Raw genomic sequence first — 26,023 nt, 5'->3', positions numbered from 1 at the left:
TTTTTTTTTTTTTTAATTTGTGGCCGAACACGTTAGTATGTGAGTAACGGAGAAAACAAAGGACACAACAACAACAACCATGATAAGACAGGAAATGCTTGACACATGCATCTCACACCTTGACACATTTCCATCCCCTCTCCTAGTAATGCTCTTCTACGGCAACCAAACACAGAGAAAAATAAAACAAGTGGTATGTCTATCATATAAGCATTTGGCGGGAGCGATCACAAGGGCAAGAGGAGGACGGGGCAGGGGATGAACTCAGCGAGTAGATTGGCGTCAATGTACTTAGAGTGGATGGCTTCCATGCTCATCACCACCAGCTCCATCTTCAGCTCATCTGCCACCTCTCCTATTATGGCCGTCGCTTTTTTCCCTTCCCCAAGCCTCTCCAACAGCTTGAACTCCTCGAACCCACCTGCAACCACCACATTATAGTTAACCTTTCTTCAATAAGGGATTCCAACACTATAGTTTACCTACAATTTCCTACAAGTAATTCCTCAATTTTACCTTCAGACAAATGCCACCGGATGTTGGATACTTGAGTCTCATGCTCCGAAGATGATTCTCTCTTTTCTTCGTCAATGACTGAATCAACAACGGTGGTCACAGATGATCAACACGGCTATATAATTCATATGATACATAAGGGGATATTAATGCAACACTAATTGTTCTTACCTACAACTGTGATATCAGCTCCATACTTCTTTGCCAAGCTGGTTGTTGTAGCAGCAGCCTATCAAATTAAGTGTAATCAGCTTTTTTGTTTGGTGTCAACATGTTCTCAAAAAGATAACAAGCTAAACAATAACCTGTCTGGTGCCTTCAGAAAGATAAGGATTCCGATCAATCACCGGCAGGAGAAGATGCTTCACATTACTGAATGCGTCTCCCACTCCCACTGGACTTGGACTAGCTTCTGCTTCTTTTGCCTGCGCCTTTACTCGACCTAAGCTAACCACAAACTAATCATTGTTGGCTCATCAACAAACTAACCATATCAACAACTACTCATTACGATTGTGCTAATTTGAATCACTCCCCTCTTCGTTGTCCCAAACTATATTAAAATTCAAACTGGAAATGCGACTGTACCCAACAAAGGTAGAATTGGACTATTACGTTTAGGAGAAGCAACTCGTATTCCAAATAAACAGAGAAAAAGAAGAGAAGATACCTTTGAGAGCGACACTGCGTAGGGAGAGAAGCTGCTGGCGAGGTTTAGATCGAAGAGAAGAAAGAGGGTAGAGCGCAGAGGAAGAAGAAGAAGAAGAAGGAAGTGTTGCTTGCTTGGAGGCCGCATCGAGAACAGAAACGGCGGCTATGGAGTGAGCAGATGCCATTGAAGTTGCGACGGAGTTCAGCAACTATCGCGACGATTCCAGAAAACAAACTTTTTTTTTGTTCTCTTATTTTGGTTCTGCCCACGGCTTGGACTAGAGTATCGGTGAGGGGCTTGAATTCTTCTTATAAGGCCGAAGCTATATATTAAATTTATTAACGGGCCATATATTGAAAAATATCAAATAGAAAGGGCCCATATAATCAAAGCCCAATAAGGGGATGCATTGGTCAAAGGGTTTGAAACTTTGAATTGAATAGAGTTAACAATGGTGGTGCAAGGCAAGAAGGAAATAATAATAATGAGAACAGCTATTGTATGTTTGTAAATCCCACATGGGAGGAGTTAAGGAGTGCACGTGCACACGTATGTGTGTCTTCTTGTCCTTTCTTTGATGGTCAAATATAGAAGAAGAGTTATTTGAGAGAGAGAGAGAGAGGCTCTGGAAATCTTGTGATCCATAAATTGTCTCTCTTCTTTTCCTCTGTTCTCATATACAAGGAAAAGGGCTTCCTCTGTTCTGTTCCTAATAAATATCTGAAATCAAAAACAGAGAGAGTCTTTTCTTTTTTTCTTTCACTCTATCTCTCTCCACACATGTTACTTACAACTTAATAGTTTCTCTATATCTCCTTGAGATCTCCATCCAGCTGTTGCTTTTTTTACTAAACAAAACTCCTCTTTGTGTGAGTGAATGAATGGAAGTTTCCGACTCTCTCTTCTTTTGTTTTTTCAACATACTTCATTCATTCATTTTAGCATAACAATCGGTGGTTGGGGATGATATGAGATGAGGCCCGATGTTATCCCTTTTCTTCAACTTTTTGACCTCTTGTCTCTGGCCCTCTTCTTCCACCACTTCCCACACTTATTCTGATTCCAAAGGCAAACAAGACGGCCTTCTCTGGTACAAAGACTCTGCTCACCACCTTTTTGGTGATTTCTCCATGGCCGTTGTCCAGGCCAACAACCTCCTCGAGGATCAGAGCCAGGTCGAATCCGGTCCTTTGACCACCCTCTCTTCTTCTGGTCCCTATGGAACCTTTGTTGGCGTCTATGACGGCCACGGAGGCCCTGAGACCTCCCGTTTTGTCAACGATCATCTCTTTCACCATCTCAAGAGTAACTACTTGTTGTTACTACTCACCACTGAATTTTATTTAGCTAGGGAACCATTGGAACTGAACATTCATGTCTGCAGGATTCGCAGCGGAGCAGGATTCCATGTCTGTGGATGTGATAAGAAAGGCCTATGAGGCAACCGAAGAAGGGTTTCTAGGGGTGGTGGCCAAGCAGTGGGCAGTGAAGCCACATATAGCAGCGGTTGGCTCTTGTTGCCTGATCGGTGTGGTCTGCGATGGGAAGCTTTACGTAGCTAACGTTGGGGACTCCCGTGCGGTTTTGGGAAAGGTCATCAAGGCCACAGGTGAGGTTAATGCGCTTCAGCTCTCAGCTGAGCATAACGTGAGCATAGAGTCTGTGAGGCAGGAAATGCACTCCTTACACCCTGATGACTCCCATATTGTCGTCTTAAAACACAATGTCTGGCGTGTTAAGGGCATTATTCAGGTGCCGCTCTCTACAAAGAGATCTTCTTATGCTATAAAATCTGAGCCAATATTATTATGTCATGTTCCTTCACTGAGTTGGATAAGCTATTATTGTTGGCCACTTGTCAAATCTTGAAAGCTTAGTTGTCTGTGTGTTTGCAGGTATCACGATCCATAGGAGACGTGTATCTTAAGAAATCGGAGTTCAACAAGGAACCTTTGTACACAAAGTACCGATTGCGGGAGCCAATGAAAAGACCTATCTTGAGTTGGGAACCGTCGATAACCGTGCATGATCTCCAACCAGACGATCAGTTTCTGATATTTGCATCAGACGGACTTTGGGAGCAGCTTAGCAACCAAGAGGCTGTTGAAATCGTTCAGAACCACCCAAGAAACGTATGAGACACTCTCAGTTTCTAAACATATATAGATGATTTTTTCTAAAGAGTAAATGTGAGAATGCTGATGCAGGGGATAGCGAGGAGACTGGTGAAAGCTGCGCTGCAGGAGGCAGCAAAGAAAAGAGAGATGAGATATTCTGATCTCAACAAGATTGAGAGAGGAGTCAGGAGGCATTTCCATGACGACATCACTGTGGTCGTCCTCTTCCTGGACACCAATCTGCTCAGCAGAGCCTCCTCTCTTAAAACCCCTTCTGTTTCTATCCGTGGTGGTGGTATCACTTTACCTAAGAAACTTTAAAACCAGGCTCCATCCATCTTCTAGTTATATTTATCCAACCAAAGATATGTGTTTTTTTTTTCTTTCTTTATGTTTTTTTGTCTTTTTGGGTTCACTCTTCCTGGTATAAGAAATGTATAATTTAAAACTGAAGCTATTGACATGTTGGATCTCATGCCAAATATTTTTGTACTCGGACTAGTTCATGTAAAATGTATTATCTCTCTTCTTAGTTCTTAAGAGTAGAGCATTGTTTTCGACGACAAGGATATGTATGTATATATGCTTTTTCATTTGGGATTTAGTCTATGCAAAACCGATCCCAAACTTTCTAAAATTGGGAAGTGCAGCATGTCCTTTTTGAATGATGAAGCCAAGAATAAGTAGCATAAATAAACAGGATCTCCAAGAGATGAGTGAAGTTACAATGATTGGTGCATCAAAATCTGTGTAACGTGTAATCTAAAAAAAATCAAGGAAGACTACTAGTGTGTATATATGTGTGTGTGTGTATGCCTATACCTCATGTACAAAGAAGAGAAGAAAGAAGAGTTCAAAATCAATTCAAAGATGTCTTCTGCACAAGGGACAAGAAGCATGCCTGCGAAGCCATTTGTCGATGCATGGTAGGTGGAACATATGATGGCAGTGCGGCAAACTTCTAACTGTCTCTCCCACCTGAAAGTCCTGTTTCGTCACCTCAATTTTAATTAATTTTGTCTTTCAACCACTTGTCACCTAATAGAAACATCTAGAACCTCTCTCAACCTTTTGCAACAATATATAATGGTTTCTTCTAATCTACGTTCCGCGGAAGATGATGTTCAAAAGCAGAGGGGGGAAGTGAGACAAACCTGAAGGCAGACAGAGCAAGAGACAATCTCCGGAGAGGTGTCTGTGATTCGGACCTTAGGGATCCTGTTGAGAGAGTCCCCAGTGAGACCCTTTGAAATGGCAGTGTCAAAGATGTCTGTATGATCTTGGAACTGGGACTCCACAGCTCCCATCTGTTTATTATTAATACAAAAGTTGAGAAGGATAATGAATGATGCATCAAAGAAAAGAAATGGTAGTTGTACCTGACTCTGGACGGCACTTAGCATTGCAGGACCGATACGCTCACGAACAAGCCTCCCGCTCAAAAGGCTAGCAATGACATCAATCTATATATATAAAGATAAGATAGGAAAAGCATTTGAGCATAAGAAAATAAAAGAAAATCTGGTGGTGATGATGATGAAGATTGTTACCAAGTAGAGAAGGCATCCAATTCCAGACTCATCGGATTGCCAAAGGAGGAGGGAAGATTCAAAGACTTCGATGGAGAAGACGGCGCCTGAGATAGCACCAACGGCGGCTCCTCTGATGAAACCGCTCTCTGTTTCTTGGCCGATCAAAGCCCCTGTCAATGCTCCCAGCAAAGTCCCCACTGAATCAAATCAACAAAGAAGTCAAATCATATTCATATCGTAATTGCAGAAACAAGGAAAATTCCTCAGGGATCACAGAGATTGATTAATGAAGATGAATGTGAAGAAAAGAAGGAACCTAAAGCGAAGAAGAAGGTGAAGAGAGCGGAGAAGAGGTTGGCGAGAAGGGCAGAGACGGCGAAATGGAAGGAATCTTTAATCCGGTGGAGGACAGAGATGGGAGACAGAGAATAATAACCATCCATATCTGCAAAAGAGATGAAGAGGAGGAGGGAATGAATTTGTGTTTTCTTTGTCTGGAAAAACAAGGAACCTTTCTTTTCTCCTTTTTATTTGAAGATATAATCAATCGATTAGAAAAAGAGACCAAAGGCAAAGGAACCTTCTCTCCGCTGACCGAAAGTTTCTTTATTAATTAATAATCACGCGTCTCATCTTTCTTAATATTCGAAAGGAAAATATCTTACGACGACGAGTGGATTTGATTATTTAAAGAAAACGATGAGTGGGTAAGACTTTTGCGCCCTTCTTCTGACTTTTTTGGCTTCCAATTTAATCAAAAACAAAAAAAAAAACCTTTACTTCTCTTTATTATACAAACAAGTTTTGTGTTAACATTATACTATATGTGAAACAGAAACACCACCCAACTTCTCATCAATCCAATGCGCTTTTCTTAATCCATTAAACATACAGTATATGTATGTATATATCAAACGAATCACAAAGCCTACAATGTATCATCCCCTAACTTACCTCTACAAGCTTGCTTCTCTATTGCTCCTCATTTCCCACCGCTGTCCTCAAAACTTGGTGACCCACTCTCTCTCAGTCTCAGGCTCACCTCCTCACCTTTCCCTGTACGAAGATCAGATCAGAGTCTTCTTCTTTTTACATTTTACATTCTACATTCTACTTTTCCATCCATTTACAACAACTAATATATATTATTTTTTAAGGCAGGTAGTGTGACTCATTTTATGTGTCTCTCACGCACACACATCACTTACTTGAAGAAGCTGGAAACTTAAACTTACCTCAATCATCCCTCAAACCTTGTACTCGTGTACACGCAACCACTTTGTGGACGACCACTTATTCCCTTTTATAACAGCACACCCACCTGCCCAATTGGACCAAATTAGTGATGGGATTCCACGAATTTAGTCTCGAAACCAACTATACACAAGCACTATGCTTTCCTCTCATTCATCATTTTATATGTCTGCAAACTCATCTACTCACCATGAAGACTAGATGGGTCTAGCGTCGCATCAGGCGTCATGCTCCAGAAAAGCAATGCATCTCCCATCTTTGGTTTCACAGACAACCCTCCTTTCCCACACTCTGACAACTCATTCCACCATGGCACTGCGCTATAGTTTCCCTTGGCTGCAGGAAACACTGTTTCACCCCCCTCCTCAACATCTGATCTGCAAAGTCCCTAAGAACCGTTATAGGAAGAACATAGAAACAGCTTATGGAAGCCCAAAGTTGCTTGGTCAGTTACGTACAGGTACATGAGAACTGTGGCTATCCGCTGTCCCCCATTCCTAGTGTTATACTCATCCATGAAGTAGTCGTAATGAGGCTCATACTTTTGCCCAATCTCATAGTGCAGAACTTGAAGACCTTCCCCATGCTCTGCATGTTGTAGCATCAACAGAACCAGTCAGGATAATGATAGGGCTGCCTAAGAAATCTAGGGAGAAACGGGATCAAGAAATTGTCAAATTATTAAACAAAACAGAAAACTAGATCATACCAACTGGTATGAATGTAAAATCTGATATCCTTTTCTCAATTTCACGGATAGTTTTGTCACGCCCTCTTGCGAGAAATGTCCCTGAACTCGTTCGCACCCTAGGATGTGGGGTTGGTCAGTAAAGGAGAATAAGCTTCTGAGGATTCACTTAATACTACTACAAGAGGTTGCATTGAGTGAAAAGTATAAAACCTGCTATCTGTGCTCTTTCCAGTCTTCTCGTCGACAACAGTTGATTTCTCCATATGCGGTTTAGCTAGCTCTATTAGATACTTGCATTCCTCCTTTGTCTATCCAGAAACCGGGTAACAAAACCATTCCGTCAGTAGCGGCTAACCGGGGAAAGCAAGCGAACCAAGAGCAAATCAAATCATCACTAATCACTTCCCTATCATTTGCTTTCTAAGACATTCCTTACAATGATTATATCTCTCAAGGAAACGTGCAAGAATACATTGAAAATACAGATAGAGAAGATGAATATGGGAGCCAAAACAGATTTACCAAGGGAGGAAAAAAAGTCAAATCTGTATATGGATAGGTCATAGGCTCACCAAGAAATTGTGGTAAACAGAAGCTCTGGGTTCCCAAGAGATTATTTCAACCCAACGCTCGTTCTTTGAATCATCTTCGCCACTTCTACGGGAAAAAAGAGAAGGAAAAGTTAACCCGATCTTGAAGCACACTAAATTGAAATTCAATATTGGCATGGGATGGTATCTTACCTCTGAAGTGTTTTTCGGACAATAGAAGTGAGATCATTGGCTTTTGAGGATCCGGCATTGTTGCTGGGCACCGAGAGAATTCCAAAGGCGAGAAGAATCAAAATCACGAAAGTGGACATGATCAATACGGCGAAGACGAGCGTTGAATGCGAGGATTTCCGAGCTGAAGGACGATGATTCCTCGGTCTCGCCATCATTTTTGCAACAAGGATGAGATCCGGCCGAGCGAGATTCGAAAGAAGCAGAGCAGCAGCAACAATGGAGTTTATTTTCTTACTCGTGGTGTCTGGTAGATTGACTAATCAAAGGACGAACGGGAAGTCAGGCCCATATGTTTAAGTAAGGCCCATTAGAAAGTGAGGCCCATTGAAATTGTCGGATACTACATCAGAGGCCGGCGAGGAGGAGAGGAGAAAGCTCCGTTATTCAAGATTATTCCGATAATGCAGTCACTCTCCACCCCACACACCATCTCTCTTCTTCTCCCCAGAACCTCTCCGTCTCGTCTTTCTCCCTCTCTTCACTCCCTTGCTTTCCCCACTCGATTACGGTCTCTTTCCTATTCTTCTCAAACGTCGATCCTCCCCGATGCCGGCGATGATTTCATTGTCGGTGACTGTCTCGTCTACGAGGACGGCGTCTTCGAAGACCCTTACCTTGATAAGGAGGTCACTCAGGTTGCGAAGCAGGAGCGCAAGAAGAATCGGCGTGGCGGGGCTAAGAGATTAGATGAATCCGAGATTGAGCCCGAGAACCTCGTGCCAGAGGAATGGAGGGATATTCAGGCGGAGGTGAATCTGACGAAGAAGGACAAGCGCAAAATAGCGCAGGAGATGGAGTTCGGGGTTCGGGTGGAGAAGAAGAGGCAAGGGCTAATTCCGCTGAGGAAAGTTGACTTGAATGACTTTCTCACGTACAAGGAAGCCAAGTTGGCTCAATTGAGGCCTGTCATTCTCGATAAACCGGGAAATTTCTCCGACGACAGTGGAGCGTCAAGCGATGGAGAGACCGCTGTATCATCTCCCAGCGAGCGAGTGGCTCCTAAGAACCCTAGATGGGCAGTTTACGGAAAGGGATTCGACCACGTTGCCAAGTTCTTCAATAGCGACAAGTACGATCCCAGCGACAAGAAATCCGACGGTATACGTTTACCACTCTTGTTTCCTTCTCTTGCTTGAATTGCAAAAAGAGCTTATATTTGGCTGATCCCTCGTTAGGCCCTCGAAAGCTGCTTTCAAAAGAAGAGAAGTTTATGCTCAATAGCCGGAATCCTGACCTAGCCGTTGCCACATCAGTAAGTCCCCTTACGATGCTCTTCGTCAAAGTGAATGTTTTCAGTCTCTGATGAAAATGTATTTATGTGTGTGTACCTCTGGTGAATCAGAAAAAATGGCTTCCTCTTCACACACTGGCAGCATGTGGAGAGTTTTATCTGGTTGATTCCTTGCTAAAGCACAATCTTGATATCAATGCAACCGATGTGGTATGTCTGACTTTTTTGAAGCTGTTGCTTTTGTGCACAGTGTTTATGTTTGTTGGCGTCTCTTTCTAGTGTTGTTTCCATTCTTGTCGTTTCTAGGGCGGCTTGACAGTACTTCACCGAGCAATCATTGGTAAGAAGCAGGCTATTACTAACTACCTGCTGAGGGAATCGGCAAATCCATTTGTTCTTGATGACGTAAGTGGTCAACTAATGATATTTATATCTTGTTATGATCTCCCTTGCGCTTCAGATACTGGATCTGATCCGTTTGGTTTATGATAGGAAGGTGCGACCTTGATGCACTATGCTGTGCAAACAGCATCAGCTCCCACAATAAAACTTCTCCTACTGTATAACGCTGATATAAACGCTCAGGACAGGGTAGGATGATGTCAAGCATTCATTGTAAGACAACATCATTGTTGATCAGGTGGTTGACAATTTGGCACTGGGTTTTCAGGACGGGTGGACTCCACTGCACGTTGCAGTACAGGCCAGAAGAAGCGACATTGTAAAGCTTCTTTTGATAAAAGGGGCGGACATAGAAGTGAAGAACAAGGCAAGTTCCCGCGTATATTCCCATATCTGGTTTTGAAAGCATTAACTGATGATACCATATTTGACTATACCAGGATGGGTTAACTCCGCTTGGGCTTTGCCTCTACCTTGGAAGAGAGATAAGGACGTATGAGGTGATGAAGCTGTTGAAAGAGTTTCCACTTAGCAGACACAAGAAGAGATTGGTAACAACAGATGAAGATATTGAATAGTCCTTTCAATTTCAGCTTGAAGTACACTCACTTATGAGAACCTGAGAAAAGGAGATGGAGGTAAAGGTGATGATTAGGGCATTGGAACCTCGGAGTCGGAGTGGGTCCACTGTCTCACTTCCTTAAATTTGGTTTGCTGTTAGTCTTATCCATCGATTTTGGATATTTATCACAACTTGATCCATTCTTAAAGAAAATATCTGAAAATAAATAAAAAGTAATACATATATATATATATATATATTATTTATAACAGTCTGTGAATGGATTGGTTTGATGTACCTTGAGGTAGAGGAGTAAAAAGGAGTTCATGATATTTAAACTTGAGATGAGGTGAATACTGAATAGCATCTAAAGTGTCGGAAGAAGATGTCAAACCTTTGGAGATATTACGACAGGACCACCAGTTTTGCACATTTGGTCGGTGTTCCTTGTGTACGCGTTTTTGTTTGAATTTCATGCTTTTTGTTTGTTTCGGCACCAACTAAGTGTTAACTATCTTTTTTTTTTTTGTCTCAACTGTTTTATTATTGATAAACTTTTACAAGCCCAACAAGCCAGTCCAATTACAACAAAAGCTTACAAAGAAGCCCAAGCAAAAAACCAAAGAAGAAGATATGCTTCAAAGGACGTGTCTAACGATACGTATGAGGACACGTGTTATCCCACCAACCTCCATCGCACAAAGAGCTCAACTCCGGTCAATTGATCATCGCCGGAAAACTTATCCTAACAATGAAATTTTGTTTTTGCTCACCGGGTAAAAAAGGACAAACATCAATTAACCAATTTTAACTAGTTGCTATAAATTCCAGCAAACTTGGGTAAAGATAAATTGATTAAATTGAAGAGTCCATAACTGATGGTCTACCATATTGAAACTCTAAAAACCATAGAACCAGCGACGAAAAGGCAATTAACATCAGCATAGGAAAAGAAGCTATAATCACCAAACAAAGGCATAATCGAAACCATGAACCGTCTTGAGTTTAAGACAAAGATGAAGCGGCAGATCCAACAGAGCAAACTATAGGAGAAACCGCACAGGAAACAAAAACAGTAAACATGAAGAAGCAAACGGCAAAGAAGCCGATACGAAGCCGGCCATCGCTGCTTTGAAAGCCATCAATACCGGACGAGAGCTGGCCAACATCACTAAAGGAGTGAGGAGCTGCCAGATGATAAGCCCGCATACTCGGGACATGTAAACCGGAAAAACCTCCGGACGGCAAGAAGTTTTATCAACCTTCTCTCTCTAAAAGATTTTTCGGAGAGAAGAGAGAGAAGTTTTTTGTTGCTGCTTTTTATCACACAAGTGTTAACTATCTATAATGTAAAGTGAGACTTGATGATCAAGACATTGATGACATGGCAAGAGAAGAACTAACTATGGTTAAAGCAAACCATGGTTGAGTTAGTTCCTTGGACCACTTGACGCTAACGGCCTCCTGCAAACTCAGAAAAACAAATTTGTTTGTCTTGGAGGCAAAAGGAAGGTTGATTGTCATGTTGTGACAGCTCAAACTTGGAGGAGCGTCTGGGGTCATCTAGAAGAGCCTAAGGAGTGACAGCTCAGCGATTAGGGTTTTTTTTGGCATAAGGGTTTAGAGTCTCCACTATAAAGAGGAACTCTAGGCAAAGAGAGAGGGGTGGTGCGAGTTATACTAAGGTGTGAGAGAAGAGAGAAACTTTGTTAGCATAAGCTTAAGAGCATTGTATTCTCTTATTCAAGATACATTACAGAGTGAACCTAAGTGCTAGTGAAGGGCATTAGGTGTTCACTTGCGTGTTCTTGTTTGTAAACACCAAAGTGATCTATGTGGATGTCGGATTCGGCCCACTTCGGCGCAATCCGCATTCAATAGGCTTCAAGACGAGTTAGGCCCAATTCACAGCCCAGCATGGGCCAGGCCGCTTAACAGGTGATCCGACATTAATAAAGAAACGGAAGGATCACGACTTAAACTGCGCATTAAATCCCGAGTTAGAGATTCGTAACGTACGACGTAAATAAGGCGAGATCTGCGGCGTGAAATCAACAAACAGTTTAATACGTTCGATTCGATGTATTGAGTATAAATATGAGTTGATGACATTTGTAAAAGTGACAATATAAAAAAAACACGAAGACTATACACAAATTTCAGAAGCACATTCTTCTCTTTTCAATTCGATCATTGCTCGTCTAACAAGACCAAAAGATCCCCGTTAAAACAACCACAAGATTCTAATTGCGGATTCTGACATCCACAATCTAGTGGATTCCGAGCACAGTCTCGGCCCAGACGTAGCCTTTAATAGGTGAACTGGGTTACTAAAGTCTTGTGTTCTGTCTCTCTTTTACACACACAATCTCTCTCTGTTCTGTCTCTCTCTGTTTCTCTATTCTGTTTCTTGTGTTTTGTGGTTTGAACAAAGGAAAGTCGACGCCTTGTGTTCAGTAAACTTAACATATAAGCAAAGCCAAAAATAAAAACTTTCTTAGGTTGTACTTGGAAGATGAAATGTAACATGATTCGAAGGCATCTCACTGATCATAAACCACCAAATCCACATCTGCTTATTTACTGGTGTGATGTACCGACGCATTATTATTGTTGCTACTAATTAGTGTCAAAATAATTAGGCACATCCTTTATATTCCATCACTATGCATTCCAATGAATAATGTTGGTTATCTGCAGGGGATTTGCCAAATCCATTTAACTGTCCACGTCATCATTTAAAGAAATAATAATACTAATCAAATAGACCCACGTGTTTAGTTTAGTTATAGAATTTAGAGCAAAACGAGTTTTGATTTAAAAAGCATAACCTTATCCTCCACATCATTAACATAATAATAACATTATTTATTAGGGATAAAAAATCTCCCGGTAAAGAAAGAAAAGAGCCATTGACGTCTCCTCTCTCGCTCTCCATCATTCTTCTTCTACTTTTGTGCTCTGCTTCACTTTTTCTTCTTTCCTTTTTTCTCTCTCTCAACGACCACCACCATGCCCGGAGTTGCCTTCTCCTGTGTTCCTGCCTCCGATCTGGGAATCTTCATCTCCGAATCCACCACCTTCTCACGCTCCATCTCCGCCTCCCTCTCATCTTCCTCCAGTTCACCCTCCTCCTTTCGCTGTTGCACCCCATTGAACCTCAAATCGCTGCGTTCTCATCGCCGTCCTAAGATTTCTCATATTTGTTGCGACGGAAGCTCTATTTCCGGATCTGGCCTCGGCGATCCCGATCTCGAGTTTCTCCAAGCCTCTGTCCTCGTTGCAGGTCCACCTTTTCCCATTTCCAAATAAATGTGACTATTCTCTTATTTATTCAAATTTCCGGTGACGTTTACTCGTACCCTGTGACGTCTGTTGCTTTTGCCCAACTCTGATTGCGATTTCCCTCCTTTTTTAGGGTTACCTTTATGGAGTTTGTTTGTGATTCCATTTTATTATTGTTGCCACAAACCTAGATAGATCCCTTTTAATCACCTCAACTTAATTCAATTTGTGCTGATTAAAAGGGATTGTAGCATTAGCCCATTCAATTTTATTTCATTGCTCAACTTGTGCTCCTTTTTTCTTAACAACAATAACAGAGACAAGTATGCATTACAAAATGCGGCGACATGGTTTCCGGCAAGATTCAATGTGGCAAACTTCTAGGCCTTTGCCTCCCTTTTCTATTAGAGCTAGTGAATCCAGGGTTGGTGTTCTCCCTATTGGACTTGGCTTTCTCCGTCAATTCAAGCAGCCCACTATTTTTCTCAAGATCTCCTGTGATGGTGACTACTTGCTTCCTGTTATTGTTGGTAATGCACCTCAATTCTTTCTACACGTTGCTCTTTCTTATGTATCTTAGCGTTGCTAACTTTCATCGCTTACACTTGCAGGGGATGCTGCTGTTGAGAAACTTTTAGACGTACCACTACAAGGCCACACTGAGGTATCCCCTCTTCATGTTTTACACTTTTTTGACGATTGCTGTTTCTATTCCACCCCTTAACCTTCTTTTCTTTCTATCTTGTAGGAATGCCCTGATCAGTTCCAGTTCGTGTCTGCTGTTGTCGACAAACTTGGATATGAAGTAAACTATCCGTTTCCAACACACATGTTGCCTCTTCTACCTCGAATTAGAACATTTATAGCTGGTTGCCACTTAGTTAATAAGCTGTACTGTATTATTGACAGGTTAAAATGGTGAAACTTACAGGTAGAATTGTAAACACTTATTATGCAAGTCTATGTCTTGGCAAGGTAACTTAAAGACTGCAAACATGCTCTTAGCTAGGAAACTTTTTGTCAAAAGTCATTATGTCTAAGGTTAACCATGTGTCATGCAGCCTGGGGACATTGAGGCTATATGCATTGATTCACGGCCATCAGATGCCATCAATGTTGCAAGAGCATGCCAGGTATGCTACCTGGGGGTTACACGCTTTCCTCAATTTATTGCTTTCGAAATGTGGTTAAACTCACTATCTTTATGGTTCTCTGTTTCTCAAACTGAGGAATCCTAACCTGTTCCTTTTGAATACTGCGATAACATGTTTTTGTTTGTCATATCTCAGGCTCCAATATATGTGAACAAAGCAATAGTGCTGGAAGAGGCTATCAAAATTGGTTATGGAGGCAGACCGCAGAGCGCAAAGCCTGTTTTCAATGTTATCCTTGACAGGTTTTTAGTTTGTTAATGAATCTCCTGGGTTAGTTACACTGTCTCACTCTGTCACAGTTGCTAACCACATGGTGGGTGTTCTTGTTCAGCGCTCCCGATGGACCAGATCCTTTATCGGAAGAGCTTAAATTAGTGAGGAATATGGATTTGGCGTCTAAAGAGGAAAGGTACATCGATGCAGGTATACAAACTGTTCTGGATGGCATCTATATCCAGTGTGCTTTGCAGACTCCTCATTTTTTTCTTGTATCACATTTTGCAGCGATGTGGAGGGACAGACTGAAGAACCTTCAGAACTCGAGGTGAGAAGACAATTGTTGGTGATAATTGAGATGCATTAATGAAGTGACATTGATAATTAACTTGTTTTGGTTGCAGCTCTGTTGTATATAATAAGGGTGTAGAAACTCCTGAGAGCTATGAGTAGTGAAAGAATAGGAGCTAAGAAAGGAAATGGATGTAGATATAATGTGGTGGATTTCAAGGGTATGGAGAGAGAAATATAAGAAGCTCATAGATTGATGGTACCGCATGTACCTGAGAGGAAGCTCTTAGATTGATGGGATCGCAGGATGTATTCAAAGTAAATGAAAGATGTATGAATAACCTGAGGGAATGTGTAAATGTAAATGGAAGAAGACTAAATGAAATGCATTTCTTTAAGTGTGTATAGTATTTTTATTGAATTGGCGATAAGAAGATTATTTAGGAGAAAGAAACTGAGGGCAGAAGCAGACAAAACGAAAGAGGGACGGTTACATACAGTGGGAAAGAAGAGATGTGGATTGTTGTGCCTTCATAAATGTCTACTTGTGGAAGACTAAGCAGTAAGTTAAAAGAAACGTGAATGATTTCCCCTGAAACGATGGTTACACAACACTCCCTTATTCACTTGGTTTTCGGGTTAAAGTTAGAAAAATAAAAGAGGTGGCCCAGCTTTGGTGCATTGAGAGTAGCAGAGTTATTAAATGCTTCGCAGAATTGCAGTTGCACATTCACTCCCTTCTTCTTCTTAATCTCCTTACAGTTACAGACATTCTCTCACTTGCGTTCTTGTTTCTTTTACAAAACAGATACACTATGTTTCCGAGAGAGTCCCTCTGATATTGGCCTGGTTCACTCAGATTCTCTTTTACTAACTCATCTGATTGAGCCGTGTCAATATCTCAGTCCTCTCTCGTCGCTTCTCTCGTATTTTGAAGTTTGCCTCGTTAGGTCACACCACTTGTTTTGTACACACGATCGAGTTGTTGATATGGTGTTGTTGTCTTTGTGTACTCATCGATCACTCAATATATACACATATATTGTCTGTTGCCAAGAACAGATGGACCTTTAAGGTAACAATCTTGTAGATATAATCGTTGATCGGATGCTCCTTTCTCCTTTCTAATTGATTTTTTTTTTAAACTATATATATAGAGATTTCGATGCAATCAACACACACTCGTATTTTTATATATTTTAAAAAGATGCGATGAGCCCCTCCCTCCAAGCTATCACATCAGACAGCAAAGAGAAAGGAGGGTCATTTATTGATGATTACATGCGGAAAGGATGCATTATTGAAGAAGAAGGAGACGAAGAGATAAGGAAAGATGTTTGGTGAATGGTGAGTCATCAAGCCTTTGTAGGAAGGCCATTCTTGGCCCAGGCACTATAGCCACCGACGATATCTTTGACTCCCGTGAAACCCTGCAAATTCGCAAATTATATATCACCAACAAAGTAAAAGTCAGAAAGAAGAGCTTTGTGGTGGAGCTTACTGCATGGAGAAGATCGGTGGTGGCTTTGATAGATCTACCACCGCTCTGGCAGCCAACAATGATGTTATCGGATTGTCCGAAATGGGAGGAGACTTGTTCCAGGAAGTCGGGGTTCTTTGACATCCCTGTTTCACAATCACAAAATTATATCCATCACTCAGTTATCAACTAACCAAATAAAAACATACCTGATGCTCCTCGATTCATGTAAGGCACGTTGATCGCCCCACAGGCATGTCCCTGGCTGAACTCTTCTGGAGTCCTATATTCATCATCCCCATTACATCAAGATCCTAATGATGCTATGTTGATGATTGAAATAGTCAAAAGAGAAAGGTGGGGCGGTACCTGACGTCTAGATAGCGGTGGCCGGCTAGAAGAAGGTCGTGGGCGACTGTTACCGACACCGATGATGGGACTCTGCTCTCCTCCGCCATTTTTTTCAATGGCTTATTATTATATTTGACTGGACAAAGACTTCAATAATTTCATTTTATATAAATTAGTTGGGAAAGTGATTATAATTGGGCCATATATTACAAATACATAATGGGCCTAAGTTGCTGCTTTATGGGCTAAGCTGTTTTCGGACTGTCCTTCATATTTTCATATTACCATTCCAAAACGGCATCATTTTAGCTAACCTCGTCTTGGGTTTACTTGATGAATTTTCAAAAGGTTTAAGGCTTCTGAATGCAATTATTCATTAGTAAAACACCCTTTACACAATTCTTACCATTCTTCGTCAGTCGATCAGATCAACGTTTTACCGTCTCACTGATCGACGGGAAAGAGACGACGACGTTTTTAACCTTTGGGTTGAGATCCGATCCAATATTTCGAAATCGTGATTCCTTGTTTGTGACCTCTCTCTCTCTGCCTCCACACTCTTCTCTAATCCCTCACCTCAAGGTAAGCTTCTTCTCTGGCACTGATTACATTCAAATCTCTCTTCTCCTTGCGTTGCTTTTGCTGGTTTATTCGAATTTCACGACTTGACTCCTTTCTCTTTTGATTGTTGATTCAAATCCCGATTTTGCGCTTACTAGTTGTCGTCGCTCTCTTGAGTGTCTGGGTTCATCTTTCTGACATCTGCTCTGCCAAGATGTCCGAAGACAAGGAATCTGATGTGGTTGGAGAAGAAGAGGAGAGCCATGTGATCAAAGAAGATAAAGAGTTAAATGATGCCTCCAACGAGACTCTGACAGAAAATGGTGATCAGCTACTCCAAATGATTGCTGAACTGAGATTAGAAAATGACTTTCTCAGATCCCAATTTGAGGGACTCAAGGATGAGGTAGCGCAAGGTAGGTCTCTCCAGAAAGCTGAGCAAGTGGAAGCGGACTCTGCTCAGCTGAAACAACTTCAAGAACAGGTCGCATCATTGAGCAGAGAAATTGATGTGGAAAAACAAACTCGAGTTGCAGCTGAGCAAGCTCTTGAGCATCTAAGGGAAGCATACTCTGAGGCTGATGCTAAATCCCAAGAATACTCCTCTAAGTTTTCCCAAGGTCAGAAGCCATCTTTTCTATTTGCTCATTCATTGACCGGAACCAGTGTTTGCCTTTTCTCAACTTGTGCTATTACATTGTTGGTGTAGTTGAACAGAAACTGGACCAGGAAATCAAAGAGCGCGACGAGAAATATGCCGACCTGGACGCCAAATTCACCAGGCTTCACAAAAGGGCTAAACAACGCATTCAAGAAATCCAAAAGGTGAATGTCTTTCTCTACATTTTATAATGCTTTCTGTTTTAGCCACTTTGAGGCTACTGTGAGTTTCAAAAACCATCTTATACTATTTCGGAATTTCTATGCTGCATTTTCAGACATATAGATTTCGCTGCTATGTGCTGTCTTAATCTCAGTGGTATATTATATTGCTATCTTCAGGAAAAAGATGATCTCGACGCCCGTTTCCGGGAAGTGAATGAAACAGCTGAACGAGCATCTTCTCAACACTCATCCATGCAACAAGAGCTGGAACGCACTAGGCAACAGGCGAATGAAGCACTTAAAGCAATGGATGCGGAGAGGCAACAACTAAGGAGTGCCAATAACAAGTAAATAATTCGAAGATAATTTTTACAGAAATTGTATAAAATGAATGTCGCCTTTCCCACTTCTCCAGCTACCTCTAAGAATTTGAGTACTGGAGTTTTCTCTTTACACAGGCTCAGGGATACTATCGAGGAACTACGTGGCTCATTGCAGCCTAAAGAAAATAAGATTGAGACATTGCAACAGTCACTTCTTGATAAGGACCAGGTTTGATCTCTTTCATTTTCTGTAATACTAGTCTGCAATATATAGAAAAATAGAGAGACAAAAGAGACAGAGAGAGAGAGAGAGAGGGGGGGGGGGGGGGGGGGGGGAGGGATGGCTCTGTATACTCTGCTTCATATGCGTACTTGCTTTAATCCTAGATTCTGGAGGACCTGAAAAAGCAATTACAAGCTGTGGAAGAGAGAAAGCAAATTGCAGTTACTGAGTTGTCAGCCAAGCATCAAAAGGTAGTCAGCATCAGCGATTGTGTTACTTCTTATATGCTATGAGCCACCATTTTCCGCTAATGACATCCAAGGTTTTCTCTTCTCTCCACCTTCTTGACAGAACTTAGAGGGTTTGGAAGCACAGGTCGTAGATGCTCTATCTGAGAGGGACAAAGCAGCCGAAACCATTTCGTCGCTGCAGGTTAGTCTTTTGACTAAATTCTTTAGTTCTATTACTGGATGATGTGCTTTGGTTTTCAAATGAGCGAGAGAGAATAGTTTGAAATAAGTGATAAATTCTTCACACCAAGTATACACCTCTTTTAGGTACTGCTTGCAGAGAAGGAATCTAAAATTGCAGAGATGGAGGCAGCTGCAACTGGCGAAGCAGCAAGGCTAAGGGCTGCTGCAGAAACTCTTAAAGGAGAGCTTGCACACCTTAAATCAGAGAATGTAAGTGGAATGTTTAAAGATGGATTCGCAGGACTCTCTGATGCCAACTGTCATTTGTCCTTCGTTATTGTTGCCCATTCGTATATTCTAAGACATTGTTTTGCATACTACTCGTCAAATGATTTCCATCATTTAGCAGATTTACTAGCATGGTTTTAACCAGGGAATGAATATAGGAGTGCGTATAGATAATTGTAAACATGATCTAAGGCGTCAGTCTGTCATCAGACAGCATGTTTAGAGTTTCTATTTGTTTGGCCATATAAATTCCTCTATTTTCTTTTGTTGTAATTCATAGAAGCCATGATTTTTTTTTGTTCCTTTAGGAAAAGGAAAAGGAGACTTGGGAAGCTTCATGCGATGCCCTTAAATCTAAACTGGAAATCGCTGAAAGCAACTACTTACAGGCCGAAATCGAAGTGGCTAAAATGAGAAGTAATTGACGGAGTTCATAAACGTTGAACTAATCTAGTTATGTTTTACTTTTGTCTATGGACTATAGACATTTCATTCATATAAATTGTCAGGTCAGCTGGGATCTGAAATGTCCATGCAGACCCAGATACTAAGCACAAAAGATGCGGAACTCAAAGGTGCAAGAGAAGAGGTACATAGTTTTCTTTTGGTTCTTTTGGAAACTATTGTAGCCTTGGTTAGGTGAACGAATTTATTAGTCATCCATTCTTAATCACATAACGTGAATTATTATGGAATCAAAGAGCCATTTTGAGCTTTAAGGAATGTTCTGCTTTAGCTAGTCTTCATTTAACCATATTGAATTCCTTGTAACTGTTCACAGATCAACCGGCTCCAAAGTGAATTCTCTTCTTACAAGATCCGTGCTCACGCGCTTTTGCAAAAGAAGGACATGGAGCTGGCTGCAGCTAAAGACTCTGAACAAATTAAATCTCTTGAGGAAGCTCTAAAGGTAAGTTATCTAGAATCTTAAGATGGAGATATTTTTAGATGGTTGCCAAGGTGCTTACCAACTAATTATCTTTTTGGGTGGTGTTAGGAAGCTGAAAAAGAAGTATATTTGGTATCTGCAGAGAGGGATAGGGCACAGCAAGATCTTCAGAGTGCTTTGGCTAGCCTTGAGAAAGAACTTGAAGAGAGGTATATATTGACACTGAATCTTTTTCATGTTTGATTCCGGAGGTTGGCTGCTCATTCTCCTCAATTTGCCAGAGAAAACAACTGAGAAATGGTGTTCTCAGGGGACTGGTTATGGAGTTCTTCAGACATATATTGGTCGTCTGAGCTATTTTTGTTTCATATATATTTCAGAGCTGGAGCACTTAAAGATGCCAGCGAGCAGATCAAAAGTCTTGAAGTGAAGCTTGACTCCACTGTTGCTCGCAATCAGGCGGAGAAACAAGCTTGGGAAGAAGACCTTCGGGTTTTAGAAGAAACATGGCGACGTAATTGATTCAAATCTAAATTCGGTTTTTTCATTAGTTCTTGGAAATTGAAATTCCCTTCCTAAAAGGCTACAGTAATCTATAGGAAGATGTGAAGCTTTGACCGCTCAAAATGAAGCCTCACCTGCAGAAGGTATAGAAAAAGAACTAGAAAATGCCAAACTGCGGAATAAACGAATGAAGGTAAATCACTTTTTGTTATACTCATAAAAAAGTTTTTTTGTCTAACTGACATACCTGCAGGAGGAGCATGAATCAGTACGTGAGCTTGCAGATAGACTCATTGAGGAGAAGGATCGAGAGATATCGAGACTTGTGGATGAGATGACAAATCTTCGAAAATCTATGGAGTCAAAACCAGTAGTATGTGGATGGTTCTTTTTTTTTTTTTTTTTGCTTATTACCTTACTTCTCCTTTTTATCTTTGGTTTTACGCTAGTAACTTTTCATTTAATTTGCACTGAAACTTTTCACTCTTCATGTGGCATTAAGTGGAACAAATCTCCATCCCAGGTTCACCACTATGGGAACAACAACACAGGTACAAGATGTTTTCCTGATACCATATTTTTTTAATAAGGGCTCCCTATATGAATGAATCAGTGGGTTCCCTGTCATCAATAACCTATTATTTTCTTTAAACGGGGTTTCAGAGTCACAACAGCAGGATGTATCTAACTTGAGCACTTCTGCAGCAGAGCACCAGATTCTGGTAGGATTTTGTAATGTTAGCTGTCTGCTTGTGTGAGCAAGGAGCGATCTTTAATCCTAGAACTTAATTTCCTTCAAATGTAATGCTATGGCCTACGGGACAAATCAGTGAGAGCTAATCATGACACATAATAATCAAATTTCAGATATTGGCAAGGCAACAAGCTCAGAGAGAAGAAGAGTTAGCACAGACACAGCGCCATATTTTAGCTCTTCAGGTGTAGTAGAATTGGTTGCATTGATCTGTTTCTGCACATGTTGCAATTAGTAACTGTTTATTCTGAATCAGGAGGAAATCGAGGAGCTTGAACGAGAAAACCGTCTTCACAGTCAACAGGTATGTGATTACACGAGAGTTTGGTTGCTTTGCCAGTTTCTTAGGATCTTATTTCAAACTTCCGGTGGTATGCTAAATTACAGGAAGCAGTGCTAAAGACGGAGTTGAGGGAGATGGAAAGAAAACAGAAGAGAGAAGGCGTGGATATGACATACCTAAAGAATGTGATATTAAAACTGCTAGAAACAGGTTAAAAAACCTGGAGATTAAAGGTGGATTCACGAAGTAGATGTTTTAGGGGTAAATTAACTTGTGATAATTGCAGGTGAAGTGGAGGCTTTACTACCTGTAGTGGGGATGTTGCTGCAGTTCAGTCCAGAGGAGATCCAGAAGTGTCAGCAAGCCTACCATAGCTCAACAACAGCGGCAACAACAACAGAGGCGACTCCAAGTCCGGCAAGTGAGGGTTCAGGTCTATCAGTCTTCTCAAGATTCTCGTTTTCATAGTCGGGTGGGCACTGGACACATTCTTTTGGGCCAAGATACATACACATACATACGACATTGTGTTTAAGTCCTTCGTTTTTGTGTAATGAACACTAAAAGTCAAGAAAACACTTTTTGTCCAGATGTAAAGAAAGGATAAGCCACTGAATTGAGTTGTTGGGCCATTTTTAATGGAGTCTATTGTAATCATGCAGAAAACCGCTGATTATCGGAATTAATGAAACTAAAAAAGTCAACGCAAAATTAACTACAAAGATAGTATAATAATAACGGTCGTCGACTTGTTGTTATTGGTCAACCGTTATGTACGGAATCAATTTGAACGGGTCTCACTCTCACTGCCTTGAAGGCCATTTTAATTGAGCGGAATTCATTTCGCCTACTAGTTTCAAATCTCGTAACGAAGAAGGTGATTGGTTCTTCTTCCTCTTGCTGGAAGCCATGGTGAGTAGGCTCAAGATACACTCTGGCTTGCGTTTGTGGGAATTCCCTGATCAGTACGTCATCGAGCCAACCGATGGTTCCTCCGCTTCATGTTTGGATATTAGTCGTCTTGACGGCTCCATGAAGCTCATTGGTGTGTTTCCTGTTTTTGCCTCGTTATATTGGAATCTTTTTGTTCTCTTATGCATGTATGTGTAATGCATCCTCTTGCCTGTCTCAGATCAAGTAGCAGAATGCAACTCTTTGCGTGTCCCTAAAATCCGCTCCATTTTCGGTGTGGTTGGGATGCTGAAGCTCCTGGCAGGTGAAATTTCAGAGATCCTATCGAATAATTAATCTATTTGTGAATGTTTTCATCTTCATTTGAACCAAGAGCAAATTTTCTTATTTGATTTCAGGATCCTACTTAGTAGTTGTGACAGAGAGCGAATCTGTTGGCTCGTTTTTGGGACATCCTATATACAAAATTAATTCGCTCAAGTTTCTTCCATGTGATCATTCACTTGAAAACCCGCATGAAGAACAGGTGACTCCATGTTACATTTCCCTCTTGTATCTATCTCTCTGACAAGCAAGAAACAATAATTAATGGACCTCAACGATCAAAACACTGAACCGCTTTTCGCAGAAAAAGATGGAGACTGATGACTACTCTAGGCTGCTAAGTGTCGCTGAGAGGACAACTGGTCTCTACTTCTCATATGAAATTAACTTGACTCTCACGTAAATAATTTCTCTTCTTCTTAATTTGTGCCAACTCTGGAAATGCTAGATTGTAAAAAGAGATTAAAAAAAAAAGTTGAGATTTTGCTAATCATGTATGTTGTTGTTTCAGTGCACAGCGCTTGCATGATTTGGGTGATGAGTCTAAGTTGCTTCCTTTGTGGAGACAGGTATCCATCCATACGCCCTTTTTGTTGCTTGTTTGTGTGCAAACTAACCTTTAATTTACATCTTTATTGGCAGGCTGAGCCTAGATTTCTATGGAACAATTATATGTTAGAAGTTCTTATCGATAATAAGGTTAGTGAACTCTTGTTCAAGTTCACTCCTCTGTTTTCTGTACTTGCAAATATATATCACCCTGTGGTTGTTTTAATTTTGTAGCTTGATCAGTTCTTGCTTCCTGTAATTCAAGGGAATATCCTTTTTCTATCAGTTCACTATTCAAATCTTTTTCCTGGATCATCACTTCAGACAATTTTCCTTAACCCTGCATCACGTTTTCATAGTTTTCAAACAGCCATTGGAAGAGATATCGTTGACATTACTCTGATTGCTAGGAGGTGCTCTAGAAGAAATGGTATGCCTTTGTCCTTAGGTTTGACAGTCTACAAATGTGGGCAAAAATCTTCAGCTTTAGTTTTGATATCAGATGATATGCCTAATTGTGATTATGTTTCTGGACTACAACTGCAAGGTACACGCATGTGGCGACGAGGAGCTGACCCTGATGGTTATGTTGCTAATTTTGTGGAGACTGAGCAAATTGTACGCATGAACGGATACACATCATCCTTTGTTCAGGTGATATTGTTACATGTTTTCAGGCCCTACAAGTTTTTCATTCACATAGTTTGGTTTTTCGTCATCTATTCTTTAGGGTAAGGTGATTTTACTTATGGTTGTGTTGTTGTTTGACATATTGCAGATTAGAGGATCCATGCCTTTTATGTGGGAGCAAATTGTAGATCTGACCTACAAGCCCAAGTTTGAGATTGTCCAACCTGAAGAAGCTGTAAGTATGATGTTGTAACTAAGCACTTCCCCCCTTAATATAGTATTTCAAGTAATCTCCATTGCAGGCGAGGATAGCTGAGCGTCACTTTCTCGACTTAAGGAAAAAATATGGATCAGTTTTGGCGGTTGATCTTGTCAATAAGGTGCATATATATAACTTCTGAATAATTTTGTTCTTGACCCTCAATTTTGTATTAAATCATATAGTCCAAAAAGTAAATTACTTCTTCTGTGATCAGCATGGAGGTGAAGGGCGCCTAAGTGAGAGGTTTGCAGGTGCTATGCAGCACATCACTGGTGATGATGTAAGGTATGGCTATGCCTTCTCCTAACATACTTCCTTACTACTTGAAGGATATTATTATCAGCTGACTCACTCACTCACTAACTCATCCTCTAGATACCTGCACTTTGATTTCCATCACATCTGTGGCCATATTCACTTTGAGCGCTTAGCAATTCTGTATGAGCAGATGGAGGATTTCCTCGAGAAAAACGGGTACTACTTTCCTCGTACATGCATCTCCTTGCATATAATCTTGAATTACAAAAGAGCTTACTACTATACGTTGAATTACGCAGGTACTTTTTGTTGAATGAAAAGGGTGAGAAAATGAAGGAGCAGCTTGGTATTGTGCGAACCAACTGCATAGATTGCTTAGACCGTACTAATGTCACCCAGGCTAGTCTTAGTATACAATTCTTAGACACCCCCTTGTCTCTTTTGTCTTTTCTCTTTGCTCATCCTCCTGCCAAAATGCAGAGTATGATAGGCCGAAAGCTGTTGGAACTTCAACTCAAAAGGATTGGTGTTTTTGGTGCCGAAGAGACCATACGCTCGCATCAAAACTTTGACGAATGCTATAAGATATGTCGGTAGTTTATTCTCCATGAATATCTTAGATATGCAATTTTAAACTCGATTATATCTGGTGCTGCTTATGTTTTTCCTTCAGTGTGGGCTAATCACGGTGATGACATTAGCATTCAGTACTCCGGCACTCCTGCACTTAAAGGAGATTTTGTCAGGTACCTTCTTGGTATGTACATATATTCCCAAGAGAAGAGTGTTTCCACATGCCTTCCTGCAACTTTTTTTTTAATTTTAGGTATGGTCAAAGGACTATCCAAGGAGTCCTTCAAGATGGCTGGAATGCCCTCGCACGCTACTACCTGAACAATTTTGCTGATGGAACTAAGCAGGTTGGTGACTCCAACTATACCAGTTTACGAATACTTTGTATCTCAATCTCCTCTACTGGCTGTTTATAATCTTCTTCTTGGTTCCGTACAAAGGATGCAATTGATCTTGTGCAAGGACACTATATAGTTGCTGTGAGCCGAGACATGGCTCCTGTGCCTCGAAAGCGAGGTCTTGAGGCTGTAGCTGTAAGCAATCATCAGCTAATATATCACAAGTATATAAGACCAGTTCCTTAGGATATAAAGGTCTCATATCAAAATACTCTCATTTCTCAGAACTTTCCAGTGGCTTTGACGGTGATTCTGATCAGTTTCTGGTTTGCAACAATGTCTGTGAAACAAGGTAAGTTTGATTCCTGTTGTTGGTGTAGGAATACTAAGGCCATTGAAGGTTGACAGAATCGATCTGTGTTTGGCTGCAGTTGGGAGTGGTTATAAGCACTTGCTTTTCTCACTGGTTTGGGCGGGCATCAGTGTAGCTGTCGCGGCACTCGTGAGGGCCAATGGCCGTATCTTCTGCAACCGGCCTAGTCTGCACAAGCCCAGATCTTGAAGCCATAGCTTACCTTTCAATGGGAGCACATCG

The 26,023-nt window shown here is 41.1% G+C and overlaps 11 protein-coding genes, 1 long non-coding RNA gene and 1 other non-coding gene across 27 annotated transcripts; 8 read left to right on the top strand and 5 right to left on the bottom strand.

Moving 5' to 3' along the window:
* Positions 1-10: 10 nt before the first annotated feature.
* AT5G66090 (cell wall integrity/stress response component) lies at positions 11-1,503 on the bottom strand. Its single transcript, NM_126007.4, has 5 exons — positions 1,187-1,503; positions 822-958; positions 688-745; positions 517-594; positions 11-421 (listed from the first exon to the last, which is right to left on the bottom strand). The coding sequence occupies exons 1-5, from the start codon at positions 1,350-1,352 to the stop codon at positions 228-230; spliced, it is 633 nt and encodes a 210-aa protein (NP_569028.1). The 5' UTR covers positions 1,353-1,503; the 3' UTR covers positions 11-227.
* Positions 1,504-1,734: 231 nt separating this feature from the next.
* Positions 1,735-3,939, top strand: AT5G66080 (Protein phosphatase 2C family protein). Of its 2 annotated transcripts, NM_126006.4 has the most exons (4): positions 1,735-2,473; positions 2,553-2,920; positions 3,064-3,300; positions 3,376-3,939. In NM_126006.4, exons 1-4 carry the CDS (start codon positions 2,152-2,154, stop codon positions 3,604-3,606), a joined length of 1,158 nt encoding a protein of 385 aa, NP_201409.1. In that variant the 5' UTR covers positions 1,735-2,151; the 3' UTR covers positions 3,607-3,939. The 2 variants fall into 2 exon arrangements, with proteins under 2 accessions (NP_201409.1, NP_001331751.1); NM_001345744.1 differs by lacking the exon at positions 1,735-2,473 and having other exon boundaries at positions 2,530-2,920; positions 3,376-3,764.
* A 3-nt stretch (positions 3,940-3,942) lies between these two features.
* On the bottom strand, positions 3,943-5,573 carry AT5G66070 (RING/U-box superfamily protein). 5 transcript variants are annotated; one of them, NM_001345743.1, is made up of 6 exons: positions 5,398-5,424; positions 5,134-5,262; positions 4,836-5,014; positions 4,665-4,748; positions 4,440-4,592; positions 3,943-4,272 (listed from the first exon to the last, which is right to left on the bottom strand). In NM_001345743.1, the coding sequence occupies exons 2-6, from the start codon at positions 5,258-5,260 to the stop codon at positions 4,150-4,152; spliced, it is 666 nt and encodes a 221-aa protein (NP_001332466.1). In that variant the 5' UTR covers positions 5,261-5,262; positions 5,398-5,424; the 3' UTR covers positions 3,943-4,149. The 5 variants fall into 5 exon arrangements, with proteins under 5 accessions (NP_001332466.1, NP_201408.1, NP_001332467.1 ...); NM_126005.4 differs by having other exon boundaries at positions 5,134-5,573; NM_001345742.1 differs by having other exon boundaries at positions 3,943-4,592; positions 5,134-5,536.
* AT5G66060 (2-oxoglutarate (2OG) and Fe(II)-dependent oxygenase superfamily protein) lies at positions 5,541-7,805 on the bottom strand (the record flags this gene model as incomplete). 2 transcript variants are annotated; one of them, NM_001203701.1, is made up of 9 exons in its annotated part: positions 5,589-5,591; positions 5,734-5,873; positions 6,053-6,138; positions 6,347-6,448; positions 6,530-6,659; positions 6,781-6,878; positions 6,973-7,064; positions 7,335-7,419; positions 7,506-7,702. In NM_001203701.1, the coding sequence occupies 7 exons, from the start codon at positions 7,700-7,702 to the stop codon at positions 6,111-6,113; spliced, it is 732 nt and encodes a 243-aa protein (NP_001190630.1). In that variant the 3' UTR covers positions 5,589-5,591; positions 5,734-5,873; positions 6,053-6,110. The 2 variants fall into 2 exon arrangements, with proteins under 2 accessions (NP_201407.4, NP_001190630.1); NM_126004.6 differs by having other exon boundaries at positions 5,541-5,873; positions 6,261-6,448; positions 6,973-7,070; positions 7,506-7,805.
* A 14-nt stretch (positions 7,806-7,819) lies between these two features.
* AKRP (ankyrin repeat protein) lies at positions 7,820-10,027 on the top strand. Of its 2 annotated transcripts, NM_126003.3 has the most exons (7): positions 7,820-8,645; positions 8,723-8,799; positions 8,890-8,988; positions 9,085-9,183; positions 9,271-9,369; positions 9,449-9,547; positions 9,621-10,027. In NM_126003.3, the coding sequence occupies exons 1-7, from the start codon at positions 7,949-7,951 to the stop codon at positions 9,756-9,758; spliced, it is 1,308 nt and encodes a 435-aa protein (NP_569027.2). In that variant the 5' UTR covers positions 7,820-7,948; the 3' UTR covers positions 9,759-10,027. The 2 variants fall into 2 exon arrangements, with proteins under 2 accessions (NP_569027.2, NP_975000.1); NM_203271.2 differs by having other exon boundaries at positions 9,271-9,547.
* Positions 10,028-10,258: 231 nt separating this feature from the next.
* Positions 10,259-11,057, bottom strand: AT5G66052 (uncharacterized protein). The gene has a single exon (NM_148167.2). It carries the CDS (start codon positions 10,949-10,951, stop codon positions 10,748-10,750), a length of 204 nt encoding a protein of 67 aa, NP_680472.1. The 5' UTR covers positions 10,952-11,057; the 3' UTR covers positions 10,259-10,747.
* AT5G66053 (uncharacterized protein) lies at positions 10,376-10,522 on the top strand (the record flags this gene model as incomplete). Its single annotated transcript, NM_001126035.1, has 1 exon — positions 10,376-10,522. The coding sequence occupies one exon, from the start codon at positions 10,376-10,378 to the stop codon at positions 10,520-10,522; it is 147 nt and encodes a 48-aa protein (NP_001119507.1).
* Positions 10,844-11,051, top strand: AT5G09565. Its single transcript, NR_143221.1, has one exon. It is a non-coding gene; the product is annotated as an other RNA (long non-coding RNA).
* Positions 11,058-12,573: 1,516 nt separating the features above from the next.
* AT5G66050 (Wound-responsive family protein) lies at positions 12,574-15,387 on the top strand. 4 transcript variants are annotated; one of them, NM_126002.5, is made up of 10 exons: positions 12,574-13,028; positions 13,345-13,557; positions 13,639-13,691; positions 13,776-13,832; positions 13,937-14,002; positions 14,089-14,160; positions 14,317-14,423; positions 14,513-14,604; positions 14,686-14,725; positions 14,802-15,095. In NM_126002.5, exons 1-10 carry the CDS (start codon positions 12,755-12,757, stop codon positions 14,848-14,850), a joined length of 1,023 nt encoding a protein of 340 aa, NP_201406.2. In that variant the 5' UTR covers positions 12,574-12,754; the 3' UTR covers positions 14,851-15,095. The 4 variants fall into 4 exon arrangements, with proteins under 4 accessions (NP_201406.2, NP_001332541.1, NP_001332542.1 ...); NM_001345740.1 differs by having other exon boundaries at positions 12,654-13,028; positions 14,513-14,590; positions 14,802-15,093; NM_001345739.1 differs by having other exon boundaries at positions 12,623-13,028; positions 14,686-15,387.
* A 123-nt stretch (positions 15,388-15,510) lies between these two features.
* MIR170 lies at positions 15,511-15,603 on the top strand. Its single transcript, NR_143374.1, has one exon. It is a non-coding gene; the product is annotated as a microRNA ath-MIR170 precursor (primary transcript).
* A 224-nt stretch (positions 15,604-15,827) lies between these two features.
* STR16 (sulfurtransferase protein 16) lies at positions 15,828-16,839 on the bottom strand. Of its 2 annotated transcripts, NM_180947.3 has the most exons (4): positions 16,538-16,839; positions 16,378-16,451; positions 16,190-16,314; positions 15,828-16,118 (listed from the first exon to the last, which is right to left on the bottom strand). In NM_180947.3, exons 1-4 carry the CDS (start codon positions 16,624-16,626, stop codon positions 16,044-16,046), a joined length of 363 nt encoding a protein of 120 aa, NP_851278.1. In that variant the 5' UTR covers positions 16,627-16,839; the 3' UTR covers positions 15,828-16,043. The 2 variants fall into 2 exon arrangements, with proteins under 2 accessions (NP_851278.1, NP_569026.2); NM_126001.4 differs by having other exon boundaries at positions 15,831-16,118; positions 16,190-16,451; positions 16,538-16,736.
* Positions 16,828-22,290, top strand: ATGRIP (Golgi-localized GRIP domain-containing protein; the record flags this gene model as incomplete). 4 transcript variants are annotated; one of them, NM_180946.3, is made up of 21 exons in its annotated part: positions 16,828-17,101; positions 17,239-17,700; positions 17,790-17,905; positions 18,083-18,252; positions 18,364-18,457; positions 18,616-18,702; positions 18,803-18,883; positions 19,009-19,134; positions 19,461-19,569; positions 19,662-19,741; positions 19,934-20,062; positions 20,150-20,250; positions 20,422-20,555; positions 20,641-20,738; positions 20,799-20,918; positions 21,048-21,096; positions 21,209-21,267; positions 21,413-21,484; positions 21,556-21,603; positions 21,687-21,792; positions 21,869-22,290. In NM_180946.3, 20 exons carry the CDS (start codon positions 17,295-17,297, stop codon positions 22,048-22,050), a joined length of 2,367 nt encoding a protein of 788 aa, NP_851277.1. In that variant the 3' UTR covers positions 22,051-22,290. The 4 variants fall into 4 exon arrangements, with proteins under 4 accessions (NP_851277.1, NP_001332639.1, NP_001332640.1 ...); NM_126000.2 differs by lacking the exon at positions 16,828-17,101 and having other exon boundaries at positions 17,295-17,700; positions 21,869-21,935; positions 22,005-22,262; NM_001345737.1 differs by having other exon boundaries at positions 16,863-17,101; positions 21,687-22,287.
* Positions 22,291-22,457: 167 nt separating this feature from the next.
* Positions 22,458-25,990, top strand: ATSAC1B (Phosphoinositide phosphatase family protein; the record flags this gene model as incomplete). Its single annotated transcript, NM_125999.3, has 20 exons — positions 22,458-22,627; positions 22,715-22,798; positions 22,893-23,020; positions 23,123-23,217; positions 23,330-23,387; positions 23,461-23,517; positions 23,602-23,635; positions 23,717-23,797; positions 23,915-24,021; positions 24,146-24,232; positions 24,300-24,377; positions 24,474-24,544; positions 24,635-24,733; positions 24,817-24,916; positions 24,998-25,106; positions 25,191-25,263; positions 25,344-25,437; positions 25,531-25,623; positions 25,714-25,780; positions 25,860-25,990. Exons 1-20 carry the CDS (start codon positions 22,492-22,494, stop codon positions 25,988-25,990), a joined length of 1,782 nt encoding a protein of 593 aa, NP_201403.2. The 5' UTR covers positions 22,458-22,491.
* Positions 25,991-26,023: the final 33 nt, after the last annotated feature.

The sequence above is a fragment of the Arabidopsis thaliana genome, chromosome 5 (genome assembly GCF_000001735.4).
Source record: "Arabidopsis thaliana chromosome 5, partial sequence".
NCBI classification, from domain to species: Eukaryota; Viridiplantae; Streptophyta; class Magnoliopsida; order Brassicales; family Brassicaceae; genus Arabidopsis; species Arabidopsis thaliana.
Note: the sequence above shows the minus strand (reverse complement) of the source record. Positions and strands in the feature narration are given on the sequence as shown.

Excerpts from the sequence above, each read along its gene's own strand:
- AT5G66080 (NM_126006.4), top strand. The coding sequence starts at position 2,152 with ATGTTATCCCTTTTCTTCAACTTTTTGACCTCTTGTCTCTGGCCCTCT. Across the intron at positions 2,474-2,552 it reads TCTCTTTCACCATCTCAAGA|GATTCGCAGCGGAGCAGGAT; the intron begins GTAACTACTTGT and ends TCATGTCTGCAG. Across the intron at positions 3,301-3,375 it reads TTCAGAACCACCCAAGAAAC|GGGATAGCGAGGAGACTGGT; the intron begins GTATGAGACACT and ends ATGCTGATGCAG.
- STR16 (NM_180947.3), bottom strand. The coding sequence starts at position 16,626 with ATGGCGGAGGAGAGCAGAGTCCCATCATCGGTGTCGGTAACAGTCGCC. Across the intron at positions 16,452-16,537 it reads CACCGCTATCTAGACGTCAG|GACTCCAGAAGAGTTCAGCC; the intron begins GTACCGCCCCAC and ends TGATGAATATAG. Across the intron at positions 16,119-16,189 it reads CCACCGATCTTCTCCATGCA|GGTTTCACGGGAGTCAAAGA; the intron begins GTAAGCTCCACC and ends GCGAATTTGCAG.
- AT5G66052 (NM_148167.2), bottom strand. The coding sequence starts at position 10,951 with ATGCGGGCTTATCATCTGGCAGCTCCTCACTCCTTTAGTGATGTTGGC.
- AT5G66090 (NM_126007.4), bottom strand. The coding sequence starts at position 1,352 with ATGGCATCTGCTCACTCCATAGCCGCCGTTTCTGTTCTCGATGCGGCC. Across the intron at positions 959-1,186 it reads ACGCAGTGTCGCTCTCAAAG|GTCGAGTAAAGGCGCAGGCA; the intron begins GTATCTTCTCTT and ends TGGTTAGCTTAG. Across the intron at positions 422-516 it reads CCGGTGGCATTTGTCTGAAG|GTGGGTTCGAGGAGTTCAAG; the intron begins GTAAAATTGAGG and ends TGGTGGTTGCAG.
- AT5G66070 (NM_001037081.2), bottom strand. The coding sequence starts at position 5,260 with ATGGATGGTTATTATTCTCTGTCTCCCATCTCTGTCCTCCACCGGATT. Across the intron at positions 4,749-4,835 it reads TTGGATGCCTTCTCTACTTG|ATTGATGTCATTGCTAGCCT; the intron begins GTAACAATCTTC and ends TTATATATATAG. Across the intron at positions 4,273-4,439 it reads CTTGCTCTGTCTGCCTTCAG|GACTTTCAGGTGGGAGAGAC; the intron begins GTTTGTCTCACT and ends GTGACGAAACAG.
- AKRP (NM_126003.3), top strand. The coding sequence starts at position 7,949 with ATGCAGTCACTCTCCACCCCACACACCATCTCTCTTCTTCTCCCCAGA. Across the intron at positions 8,800-8,889 it reads ACCTAGCCGTTGCCACATCA|AAAAAATGGCTTCCTCTTCA; the intron begins GTAAGTCCCCTT and ends CTGGTGAATCAG. Across the intron at positions 9,184-9,270 it reads ATCCATTTGTTCTTGATGAC|GAAGGTGCGACCTTGATGCA; the intron begins GTAAGTGGTCAA and ends GGTTTATGATAG.
- AT5G66050 (NM_126002.5), top strand. The coding sequence starts at position 12,755 with ATGCCCGGAGTTGCCTTCTCCTGTGTTCCTGCCTCCGATCTGGGAATC. Across the intron at positions 14,003-14,088 it reads CAAGTCTATGTCTTGGCAAG|CCTGGGGACATTGAGGCTAT; the intron begins GTAACTTAAAGA and ends TGTGTCATGCAG. Across the intron at positions 14,161-14,316 it reads ATGTTGCAAGAGCATGCCAG|GCTCCAATATATGTGAACAA; the intron begins GTATGCTACCTG and ends GTCATATCTCAG.